This window comes from Pseudoliparis swirei, chromosome 24, assembly GCF_029220125.1.
Source record: "Pseudoliparis swirei isolate HS2019 ecotype Mariana Trench chromosome 24, NWPU_hadal_v1, whole genome shotgun sequence".
Taxonomy (NCBI): domain Eukaryota; kingdom Metazoa; phylum Chordata; class Actinopteri; order Perciformes; family Liparidae; genus Pseudoliparis; species Pseudoliparis swirei.
Genome location: NC_079411.1, coordinates 5,136,768 through 5,149,523, shown reverse-complemented (window position 1 = coordinate 5,149,523; position 12,756 = coordinate 5,136,768). Strand labels below are relative to the sequence as shown.

Sequence of the window (12,756 nt, the reverse complement as noted above, 5' to 3'; positions counted from 1 at the left end):
TCAAATCCCGTCATAGAGGTTTATGATATTCATAATAAAAGTGCTTATGTTGTCCAATATTGATGTGTGCAATGCAATTAACTGTTAGGTTAGTATCAAATATAATTTCCCTACTTTACTTATGATGTTGACTTAAACGCCTTATCCAATGCAAATGACCTGCAGTTTTTAATAAGAGGAGGGCTGCTGAGGGTCCTCACAGAGGATGGAGAATATGGAGAGATGGGTGTCCTCACACTCTCACAGAGGGTATAAAACGAGGAGAAAAAGGTCTGGGGGTCCTTCAGGGGTGCTCAATACGTCGATCGCGATCTACCAGTCGATCGCGGCGTAGTATTGGTAGATCGCATGACATTAAAAAAATGTGGCCCGTCCCCCTGAAATCTCCGCCCGACACCCTGTAATTTTCTCTCTCGCGTTAACACTTCTCGGCTCGCCGTCTCGCGCGCCGCAGAGCTCCGATGCCGCCGTGTCTGCGCGCATCGGGACGGAGCAACCCCAAAAAAAGTCACTTTTGCAAGTGACTTTTTTCAAGAACACTTTTTAATTTCTTTATGTAATAAATGAATTCCCTTTTTGTTTCTCTTTTATATATAGTCCTTGGCAATTCTCATTTCTGAGAATCACCTTCCCACCCACCCGTTTTGTGATCTCACAGCAGAGCCCGCCCACCCCCTTCTCCAATTCAGCCACTTCCCTGGGTGGAGGGGGGTTTCTGTGAGATTCACAGACATAACTCCTGCTGGAAGTCACTGCTAGTTACAGACTCTGGTTCGCTGCTCCGTGACGTCACTACACACTAGCGACGTCACAGCACAGAACCAGAGTAGGCCTACATGTCATGTGACAATGTTTCCATGGTGACTGTAACGGATCCCCGTATTTGAATCTGCGTGAGACTTACTGCTGGTGAACTTCTTTATTTTCTTTCTTTCGGCGAATACAATTGAACCAAAAATCTTTCTTAAATACCTCCTTGTCACCACCGTAAGAGCATTAGCCTCATACAGGACCATTCAAACTCTTACAACTGTATATGAAATGCGCATCCGTCCGTAACATTTAGCCGTACCGTCAAGTTTGTATTGTTTTAATGATTTTGTATATGTTTTCATCTACTTCCTCTGAGAGCTAAATCGGACTTTTATTTTGAAATGTTAAAAGGAAGCGCTGTTAAAATTCACAGAAACCCCCCTCCACCCAGGGAAGTGGCTGAATTGGAGAAGGGGGTGGGCGGGCTCTGCTGTGAGATCACAAAACGGGTGGGTGGGAAGGTGATTCTCAGAAATGAGAATTGCCAAGGACTATATATAAAAGAGGAACAAAAAGGGAATTAATTTCTTACATAAAGAAATTTAAAAAGTGTTCAAGTACGTTGTCTTTCAAAAAGACAACGCACTTGAACACTTTTTTAATTTCTTTAAAGAAATTTAAAGAAATAAAAAAGATTTTCAAGTGCGTTGTCTTTCAAAAAGACAGAAGGAACATTATATCACGTTTAGCTGACGCTTTTATCCAAAGTGACTTTCAATCATACACCGTAGACAGCTGCCTTGCTCAGGGACACATGGACTCGGGCGGGGATCGAGCCAAAGAAAGACCGTCCTGAATAGTTGGTAGTAGGCATGGACCACGATCCAGACCTCCACAATCCATCAGGCAGATGGAGGTAGAGTGGGCGGGGCACATCAGCAGGGCCAATGAACCCTATGAGATTGTTTGCAATTACATGTGTAATATAACCATATATACATTCAAATCTCGATATATATACATATATATGTATATATACACACATATATATTCACAAATATATAACACATATATATATATATATAATATATATATTTATATCTAATCTAAATAATTATAAACTAGGGGTGCTCACACACGAACTGAAAGGAGAGGCTGGAGTGAGTCACTCTCTATTGAGCCTGGAGTGAGTCACTCAGTGTACTACCTTCTGATATCTGCAGGATCATATTGCATATTTGTAATCAAGGGCGTGGCATACTAGGGGCACTAATATGTAGACCGTTATAACGCCACTGCTATAGTTTATTTGTTTAACTTTCTACATCCAGTGGCCCGTGTGTTGAGGAGCTCCTGGGAGGTTTTTAATGTGACTTCCTGATAAACAAGAGACAACCCGGGTATGTGACACACCACATGTTTTCAAAAGCACACTTATACAACAGCATGCGTGAACTTTAGGGCACCGTAGAGACTCCAGGAGTTCCAGGATGCACATGTGTTTCCTCTGGAAGTGTTTTTTCCTTTTTGACATGAACATGGCCGACAATATTCAGAGGTATAGCTTGTCAAATATGCAGGCTGTCACTCGTACGGTTGTTAGACATTACTGATGGACCTGCTTTCCAGTCTTGTGTCAAGAAACAATCATTTAAATAAATGTTTTACATTTCTGGGAGGCATTTACTCGGTTCACCCTAAACATGATCACCAAGAGTTGTGAAGGAGTCCAGCTCGCCGATCGATGAAGAATATCATAAACAGGAAATCTGTAATTACGTCTCCAGGTCCATCAGGACTTTTCTATACTGAGGCGAGGTCACATCCTCCCATTAGATTACTGAAATATAAAATCCTTAACATAATTAGGAGAATAAAAATGAGATCATGTTTAATATTTAACATAATGATGTGGACATTTTTGTGGTGTGTTGACACTGTCGGCAAGTTTTTGCAACGACTTTAAAAATGCAAAAGAATAACAATAGAAGAGACATCATTGTACAAAGTGATCATGTATTTGTATTTCTAAAATAAACGTGGTCAAAGCATGTATTTCATATTGGGAGTTCCAGTGCGCAGTTCATAATTATACAGTTTTTACCAGTGTCACTAACCTAACGCACCAATAAAGTATGCATACACACACACACACACACACACACACACATGGAAGCTGTGGGCTCTGCAGGATCAGGCACACGCTTTCAGTGGTTTAACACACAGCCGTGAAGTTCAGCGTGTTTGTTTTCTCACAGTTAGATTCTATTGACAACACATCTCTCCATAAAGTTATGAAGTGCTTCACAGTAACACGACTAGGATACAACAGAGAGAAACAGTCAGGCAGCGTGTTCTCAGCCACGTGCCACCGAACCAGCACCGAATAATACATGGACAAGTTAAAATAGTTCATTTAAAATATGTTAATATGTTAAAACTAAACAGTCAATCAGTATGCAAATTATCTCCCAACACTCGACAAAATCCGTGATCAATAAACTGTAATGCTGCATAAAAAGTAGCTGGTGCTGCAATGCGTTTAATGCAACCGAGATATTTTATATTCGCTTAAACGTTTGAGTGTTTCAGGACATGACGCACGCGCGAGAATCAACATTTCTGCATTTCTAAGTAGTTCTTAAAAAGCAAATGACGTGACAGATTAATAAGGAATTAAGAGATGCAAACGGAGAACAGTGAGACGCCGAGACGACGGCGCTTTTAACTCTGCTAAAATGAAAATGAACTGAAATGATGTGAGCTGTTTGCATCTCTCCCGAACGAGCAACACCTAAACTAAACTAATTGTATCATTCGGGGCCCTTTATGTCATCAGATGGCGTCATCAGTAGAGGAATGACAGGAAATGAGGGGAAGGGAAGGATGCAACAATAGAGGTCCAAGCACATTCCCATGCCTTCCACGCGGGCTCACTCTGCAGTGGGAAGGGCAGAGTGCCGCGCGCCCAAGCCAATAACGTCCTTCGGGTTGTACTGTCCCGTTCGATTGGGTTTGTAGCAGTAGGCGTATCCAATCAGGCCCAAGATGGCGAGCAGAGCGGCGGCGGCGACCATCACGCCGATCAGGATTCCCATGTAGCTTGCTGCAGAAGGTTGAAGGAGTGAGAGGTGAAGGATAAAAAAGGAAGAAGAAGAGAATACCACACGTCAGACCGACACCGAATATCCAAACAATGCTCTCTTCCTTCAGGTGTGTGTGTGAGAATCAGTTCTCGTCTGCCGTGAGAACGCAACACAGCCAGAACCTGTGAAGACCGGACGACAAGACTCACCTTGAACGTCCACGTTCATCTCCACGGTGACGGTCCCCATGACGTTGCCGACGGAGCAGGTGTACATCCCCTCGTCCGCAAAAGTGGCCGAGTCGACGGTGAGGACGCTGCCGTTGGAGGCGGAGGGGCTTCCCGACGGGAGCGTCCAGGTGTACGAGGGGGCGGGGTTTCCAACGGCCGAGCAGTTCAGCTGCAGAGGGTCTCCCTCCTGGACGGTGATTGGCTCTGGATGCGATGAGCCCTCCAGCTGAGGCTTATCTGGGGAGGGGTCGATGAGGGAGGGATGAAACACGTCATTGTGGGAACATTTTGACATTCAAACAGATTGTTCTGATGATATGATATGATATGATATTCTTTTATTTATCCCACACTGGGGAAATTTCAAAAGTCACAGCAGCGATGCACATCAGAGCATCAATAAAAATAAATATAAAACACAAAACAAAATACGAAAAACGAAATACTAATACTAATACTAAATATACAGGGGGTAAATAAAGTAAAGTGCTGAGTTAAGTAAAGTGCCAGGATCTCCAGCGATCTACTGCAGTGTGCATCTTCTTGATGCAGATGTAGAGTTCATCGCGTAGAGAAGGGTTGGCTGTTGTACACTCACTTTCAGTTTCTGCTATTATATACTCCAACAGCGGCGCCGGTTAGAGGTATGAGACTGAACTAAATCAGTTAAGTTGCAGGCCGGAGAACCAAATCAATGAGACAAAAGACACTGGAAGTCTGTGGTTTCATGGTGATAATTATCTGTAGAAGTAGTCAGGTGATCTACTGCTGATGTGACACAATATACATCTTCATAATGACCGAAGGAGGCGTGTTGATGTTCTGGCGTCAGACTCACAGGACACAGCGGCGGTGACGGTTTGTGACGTCACCACTGGAGGGAGCTGTGGTCCGCCAGCTCCCAGTTCGAGCTTTGCTTCACACCAGTACTGGACTCCATCGTCTTCTTTACTCAGGGTGATGTTGAAAGAGAAGCTCTCCGTCACTGGCTTCATGTTGTTGTTGTTGGACTGCCGTTGACCCAGTGCGGTGTGACCTCTGTAGAAGGTCACGGCGAGGTCTTTAACAGGAGCCACTTGCTCTACCGTACACTGCAGAGTGTACTGCCGACCCTCCAGCATCGGCCCGGTGTGGTCCACAAAGCTGACGGACACATTATTTGGAGGCTCTGAGGAGACGGACAGAGGGTCAGAAACAACTACCCAAATGGTGTATTACTCGATTACAAATGAATAAATCATAACTAGCATCATTGTGTTTCTTACGGTAGACAGTAACATTCAGAGTGGTACAACACTGGTAGTCAGTATCGTTATTATAGAAGCACAAAGGAGACGTTCGCCATTCAGTCAGCCTCTCAACTGTCCAGAACATCGTGGTTCCGTTCTTCGTGGCGACTCCAACGGGGCTTTCCAAATTAAATAAGTTGTTGATGCAAGCATGCTCACACACGGAGCAGCTGGCGGAGGTCGGGTCACCAAACTTCACCACCAGCCTGGACGGAGTGAAGACCGGTCGATCTGCACAGTTGTCGTCTGTAACACGGACGAGGTCGTGGTTTTAAACAGCTTCATGTGAAAATGAACATTCAGATACATCCTGACATCATTTTACATTATGATGTTTTTTTGTTGTTGCATTTCTAAATTTTTAGTCAATCACTGAATACGTCAATAAGGTTATGTGTTCCGGTTCATGTTAAGGTCTGTGGTTATTACCCTGTGGTTACAAGAGTTCAAACCATTCACTGAATGTAGTCGCAGCAGTGTGTCAGTGAATGAAGGGTAAACTGCCCCAAATCCAAATGAGATTTTTTTTTTGGCATCTCCATAAATATAAAGTGGAGCAGTTTCAATAATATCATTTTAACTCCATCTCAAAACATACCTGTTTACACTGGCATTTGGTTCATTTAAATATTAGATAGCCTGCTTTTTATTTTCTCTGTTTATTTATTTGATGGCATCATCTTTTACAGTGTATTGTACTTTGTTCTTTAAACCGTTGATATGTGTTGGCCCCTGTTGTTTTAATTGACTACTGTACTGCACTTTGTGACACTATGTCTGTCATAAGTGCAATATAAATAAACTTTACTTACTTTCTTACAGTTTGCAAAGATCACAATATTAAGAACAATATTCAGAGTGTGAGAAAAGAGAGATGACAAATGCATAAAACATGTGATATTAAAATACTACATTATTACGACAGTTGCAGTGATTAATAAAGAAAGACTAGAAAAATGATATATGATCAAATGAGATTTGAACATGTCAATCTTTTGAGCAAGTTTCACTACATCTGATTAAAAGAAAGGCCATAAGAGCTGACAACATTAAACATAACAGGGTTTTTTAAACACTCACAATTAGGAGGGAGTTGAACTGCTTTATAATAGATGAAATATTATATTCAGACCGCAACACAAGCGGAAAACTTACCACAACTGGAGACACGGAAGTCCCGCAGAAAGTTCATCATAGAAACCACCAGAAATATGTAACAGAAAAACATAATTCACAGTGTCTTGTCGGCAGATGTCCGGTAATACTTTGTTTTAGAATGTGAATGAGCGAATGGAAATGAAAGTAAAAGCCTTCTGTAAAAAAAATAGAAAAAAGTTAAACAAATAAACTTCCACTCTCCCTTTTTCTTCCCCCCCCTTGGGAGAGACACGGAACAGTGTGGAGACACTTGTGTCTGGTGCAGCCCTGCCAGACTAATGAAGCGTCTGCAGCCACGTCATTATTTCGAAATGGAAAAGCGAAATTGAAACCAGTCAGCAATCCGAAGCCGATTGGGGAAATTCCCGGATTGTCAGTCGAGAGGAATCAGAGGATGCTCGGTTTCCATCGCCTCCAGTGAGCGTGACGTCATTCAGCCGCTGAACTAACGACCCCGACGATAAACGCATCTCATAACCTCCAACCTGCACACGAGAAACACAGCGAAACATTGAGACGCAACACTATTCTCGTCGTCTTCTTTTGTTGTCGATGGGCTGTGGGAGAGGAATCCAGGAAGCATACTCCCCTTATCTCCTTCCTGAAAGCAGTGCCTCCCTTTAGTGCCCTGCTCAAGAATCTGCTTTCAAATCCACAGATTGCAGAACTATCGGTGACCTTTGACCTCTCCCCCCACACACATATCAACTTTCCTCCCCACATACTTCACATTTCCAGCTGTTTTCTTTTTTTTTTAACCTCCACATATTTGTCATATTTTTGTCTTTTTTGCTGGTGTACCTCTCCTCTCTTCTGCCTCCCCCCTCCCCCACCACAAGGCAGGACTCCATATCAGCGGGCCGGATACATTCATAGCACTTGGTGTCAGGAAAAGAGCAGCAGAGGCACACGAGTTGAGTTAGAAGCCATCAGGGAACTGTGGCAACAGAACCACGAGAGCATATATACAATCTAATATACAATATGACTGAAAAGGTATAGGCAGAAACATAATGCTTACAAATTCCTATCCTAAATTCTTATCAATTAAATAACCCGCAGGATTATTATATAGAATAGATATAATATAAATAGATATAGAAGGATATAAAAGGAATAGTTATATATATATATTTTATATAGTTTTAAATATATATATATATATATTATATAGTATTATATAGAATATATATAATATAAATATATATAGAATAATATAAAAGGAATAGTTGTATATATACTGTATATTATAGTTTTATATATATATATATATTATATAGTATTATATAGAATATATATTATATAAATAGATATGGAAGGATACAAAAATAATAGTTATATATATATATTTTATATAGTTTTATATATATATATTATATTTTATATAGTTTGATGTATATATGTTATAGTTGTGTATATATATATTTTATATAGTATTATATAGAATAGATATAATATAAATATATAAAAGGATATAAAAGGAACAGTGTGGAGAATTGGAGGCTATATTGGCAGACATGGAAGATAATATAAATATGTTTTCTTCGTAGTTTCCTGAAATCAAGAACCATTGTGTTTGTGTTACCTGAGAACGAACTGTTTATAATGTGTCGAGATATAAAGCAGGTCCTCTTCAAAGTAACTGCTGCACCTCTGTTGAACAGGTTCAACAGGCAATTCAAACTCTGGTGAACTTCAATACCAGTTGTCTGTCATGAGGCTGCTGGTTGACCTTGAGAAGCTTGTCTCTGCACATTCGTGTACAGGCGAGGCATTTCACCCCCAAAATGTGGGTCAGCCTCACACAAAGTGCAACAAAAACAAAACCCCGACAGATTGTGTGGCCCCAAATAATTTCCGAATGAGCAGGAGAAAAAAAAGGTCTGATAGAATTGTATGAAGGGAACTTTTGGAAATCGTTCAAATATGATCCAACCAAAAATGACTTTGAGCCGGATTTTAGTGGCCGTAGAAACCAGATTTTGACCATACTGGAGTTTTTCTTTAATGACAATGTGATCAACATTACTGGTCTGGTCCCATTCCACCCACACATGGTCTGGTTTGTTTATCCATTACTATTAATACTATGATTTGAACCCTTTCAAATAGGAAATCATTAGATAGGGTGGATGAATTTTCTGGATTTCTAAATGTTCCTTAATACAACATAACACTTTATATACTGTATGTCAAAGAGAATAATTATCTTACAGTGCAATGTGTGTGAGGTCAGGTTATGTTTTTACTCGATGACAAGAACATGTTCTTTGGATGAAGGTCGGGCATGTTCCAGGCAACAATAATGATTTAGTTGGAGCAGGAGACGGTGAGTCTTAATAACAATTTGACGCATAACATAAACAGAGACAGGCTGAGCCGGGACCGGTGTATATATATATATATATATATGAAGCCATTATCTTCCCCAGATTCCTGTGAATTGCACCTCTCTGGTTGAAGTCACTGCTAAATCTCCTGTGTGTGAATATGTTGTGTGTGTTTACATATTTGATAGATTGGTGGGTGGGGAACACGTTGGATATCAGCAACTTTCATTTGAGGCCTGAAGGCAACGTCTCCGTGTTGTGCGGCTGTCTTCAGGCCGTCTTATTACGACACAATGCTTTTCACCTACATTGTGAAATGCCCTCTCACATATTTAGAGTACCCGGTTCTGCAAAGTAAACAGAAGTGATTCAAATAAGTTAATACAAGTCAGCTGAAGTATTTTGAGAAGACGTTGACTCTGGGTTTAATATATCTCCTGCAGGGGTTTTTCATAAGAAGTATACTAACATTCTCTGAAGTCCTGTACTTTAGTCATAACTCTGACTCAGAATCATGATAATAATAATAATAATAATAATTCAAACTTATATAGCGCTTTTCTAAATACAGAAAGACGCTGACGAAATGAAAAGGGCATTATGTTTTTTGTTTGTTTACCGTCTTTCAGCTGATTTATCAGCTTCTTGTTGTCTTGGTACAAATTAAAAATGTCCCACAGGAGAGCATTTTACAGGTTTTTAATTTTTTTATAATATTAAATGATGGTTTCCAATGACCTACTCAGGTCTACGACAAGTTCTACATTGTTAATTTGCATTTTTTTATGTATTTATAACATATTCTACATCTAGATTTTAAAATTGACAGCCTTTTGATGTTTTTATCTTTGTGATTAATGGTATTTTTCTTTTCTATCAGTAGCTTTGATCTGCCCTCACATGTCACGCCATTGTGTACCAACCTCTTTTATGCCCATTGTCCTCCTTCCCTCTTTTTATTGCACTTACTGTAAGTCCCTTTGGATAAAAGTGTCAGCTAAATGACATGTAATGTATTGTAATATATTGTTTTACATATAATTTTGCTATGAATTAAACTATTTAGTTTTTTAATGTTTATTGTTTTTCACACGGTGGCCCACGTCTTAGAAGGCGCGCTGCATTTCACTACAGGTGCTGCTTCTAGGAAACAAAAGCTTTGAGTTCTTGCATCATTTCATATCTAATAAAGTCATGTGACCTTTTCTCTGGTGTCAGCGCAGGTGAGCAGCTCTGGAGAACCGGAGAGGTGAGTGGGGTGAGGTTTGTGCAAGTTACAACCGGCACATATTACACTTTCCCATAAGCATTAATGTCTTTTAATAATTAAAGACAAGTCGCATATCGCTCTCTGCTTTCATGTCACGCTGCATGAGGCATCTATAGCACCGTAAGATGTCAGAAAACTCAACTTTAGGTTTGATTGTTGTGTAAATACAAATATTTAAATTAGACGTCTATTTGATGTCTTATATTTAAATGTTCTGACGGTTCCTCCCAGTGGTAATCCAAAATGACCCGAACATGCTGTGTGGCCCAGAGTGTGTGAATTAAACTGAGCTACAAGAGCCAATCTGTTTATGTATTAACAGATTCGGGATTGTTTAAATTTTCAATGAGAAGAAATAGAGAATGATGTCAGTTATGCTTTGATTGTACAATATTGACTCAAAAAAAGAGAATTATTCAAGTTGTATTCCTTTTTCTTTTTTTTACTCACGGTTGATGAAGTCAAATATTTATAACTTATTAAAAAAAAGGTAAGAAAAAACAATATGGCAATGATTTAATATTTACTGAGAGTGTTTCTTTAAGTCATAATAAAACACAGCCTAATGTATTCTCACTTATCAATTCCGATACTGTCCACTAAATATAGCATTATAGCATACTGGTCCCTCCACTTATTTGATTTTTTCATCTTATTTATTGAGTTTACTGTACATTATTATTTTCTTATTTTACAAATGTTCTTTTCCAATCTGAAGGTCTAACGCAGGGGTGCTCAATACGTCGATCGCCGCGATCGGCGTAGTATTGGTAGATCGCATGTCATTAAAAAATATTGGCCCGTCCCCCTGAAATCTCCGCCCGCCAGCCTGTAATTTTCTCTCTCGCGTTAACACTTCTCGGCTCGCCTTCTCGCGCGCCGCAGAGCTCCGATGCCGCCGTGTCTGCGCGCATCGGGACCGTAAGAGATTACAATGATTTTGTATATGTTTTAATCGACTTCCTCTTAGAGCTAAATCGGACTTTTATTTTGAAATGTTAAAAGGAAGCGCTGTTAAAATTCAAACTTGACGGTAGCCTACGGCTAAATGTTACGGACGGATGCACATTTCATATAAAGTTGTAAGAGTTTGAATGGTCCCGTATGAGGCTAATGCTCTTACGGTGGTGACAAGGAGGTATTTAAGAAAGATTTTTGGTTCAATTGTATTCGCCGAAAGAAAGAAAATAAAGAAGTTCACCAGCAGTAAGTCTCACGCAGATTCAAATACGGGGATCCGTACAGTCAGCATGGAAACATTGTCACATGACATGTAAGCCTACTCTGGTTCTGTGCTGTGACGTCGCTAGTGAGTAGTGACGTCACGGAGCAGCGAACCAGAGTCTGTAACTAGCAGTGACTTCCAGCAGGAGTTACGTCTGTGAATCTCACAGAAACCCCCCTCCACCCAGGGAAGTGGCTGAATTGGAGAAGGGGGTGGGTGGGCTCTGCTGCGAGATCACAAAACGGGTGGGTGGGAAGGTGATTCTCAGAAATGAGAATTGCCAAGGACTATATATAAAAGAGGAACAAAAAGGGAATTCATTTCCTACATAAAGAAATTAAAAAAGTGTTCAAGTATGTTGTCTTTCAAAAAGACAACGCACTTGAACACTTTTTTAATTTCTTTAAAGAAATTAAAGAAATTAAAAAGATGTTCAAGTGCGTTGTCTTTCAAAAAGACAGAAGGAACATTACATCACGTTTAGCTGACGCTTTGATCCAAAGCGACTTTCAATCATACACCGTAGACAGCTGCCTTGCTCAGGGACACATGGACTCGGGCGGGGATCGAGCCAAAGAAAGACCGTCCTGAATAGTTGGTAGTAGGCATGGACCACGATCCAGACCTCCACAATCCATCAGGCAGATGGAGGTAGAGGAGGAGTGGGCGGGACACATCAGCAGGGCCAATGAACCCTATGAGATTGTTTGCAATTACATGTGTAATATAACCATATATAGGCTACATACAAATATGGGGGGGGGGGGGGGGTTGCTCGGTCCCGATGCATGCAGACACGCCGGCATCGGAGCTCTGCGGCGCGCGAGACGGCGAGACAGAAGTGTTAACGCGACACGTAGAGACAGAAATGACATGCTGTTGTTTGGATACGATCAATAACAGACGGCTGTTTAGTTTAATAAAAGAACAAAGACGTGCTCTTTAAGAAAAGGGACCTTACATTACTTCTGCTGTAATCTGGCGGTATAGAGAAAATTACAGGGTGGCGGGCGGAGATTTCAGGGGGGCGGGCCAATTTTTTTAAATGTCATGCGATCTACCAATACTACGCCGCGATCGACTGGTAGATCGCGATCGACGTATTGAGCACCCCTGATCCATTTAGTCCAACATTAATGTTTCATTAATCTATTCAGGCCAACAGGTCCCTGACAATACTCTGAGCCGGACCGTTTTGTTGCAAAGTAAAAACACAAATGTACCTTTGTAGTTATTTTCAATATGATTCTTTCTTTCATTTTCATCGGTGGCTCTTCAGTGTCGGTAAGTTCTCTACGATCATTTTGAAATAAGCCCCTGCCGTGTTTTTAAAATGATAATAATGATATTAATGAATTCAATTCCCAGTTTCCCCCTTTATATTACAGTCACGTTTTGTTCCCTTGCAGCTACAA

The 12,756-nt window shown here is 40.6% G+C and overlaps 1 protein-coding gene across 1 annotated transcript; it reads right to left on the bottom strand.

Moving 5' to 3' along the window:
• Positions 1-2,627: 2,627 nt before the first annotated feature.
• On the bottom strand, positions 2,628-7,107 carry LOC130190116 (vascular cell adhesion protein 1-like). Its single transcript, XM_056409315.1, has 5 exons — positions 6,514-7,107; positions 5,335-5,604; positions 4,908-5,237; positions 4,049-4,306; positions 2,628-3,859 (listed from the first exon to the last, which is right to left on the bottom strand). Exons 1-5 carry the CDS (start codon positions 6,584-6,586, stop codon positions 3,687-3,689), a joined length of 1,104 nt encoding a protein of 367 aa, XP_056265290.1. The 5' UTR covers positions 6,587-7,107; the 3' UTR covers positions 2,628-3,686.
• Positions 7,108-12,756: the final 5,649 nt, after the last annotated feature.

What these genes read in the sequence shown, in the direction of transcription:
- LOC130190116 (XM_056409315.1), bottom strand. Translation starts at nt 6,586, where the DNA reads ATGTTTTTCTGTTACATATTTCTGGTGGTTTCTATGATGAACTTTCTG. An exon ending in CTTCCGTGTCTCCAGTTGTG is followed by an intron (nt 5,605 to 6,513) that starts GTAAGTTTTCCG and finishes TCCGTGTTACAG; the next exon opens with ACGACAACTGTGCAGATCGA. An exon ending in CGTCACCGCCGCTGTGTCCT is followed by an intron (nt 4,307 to 4,907) that starts GTGAGTCTGACG and finishes ACCCCTCCCCAG; the next exon opens with ATAAGCCTCAGCTGGAGGGC.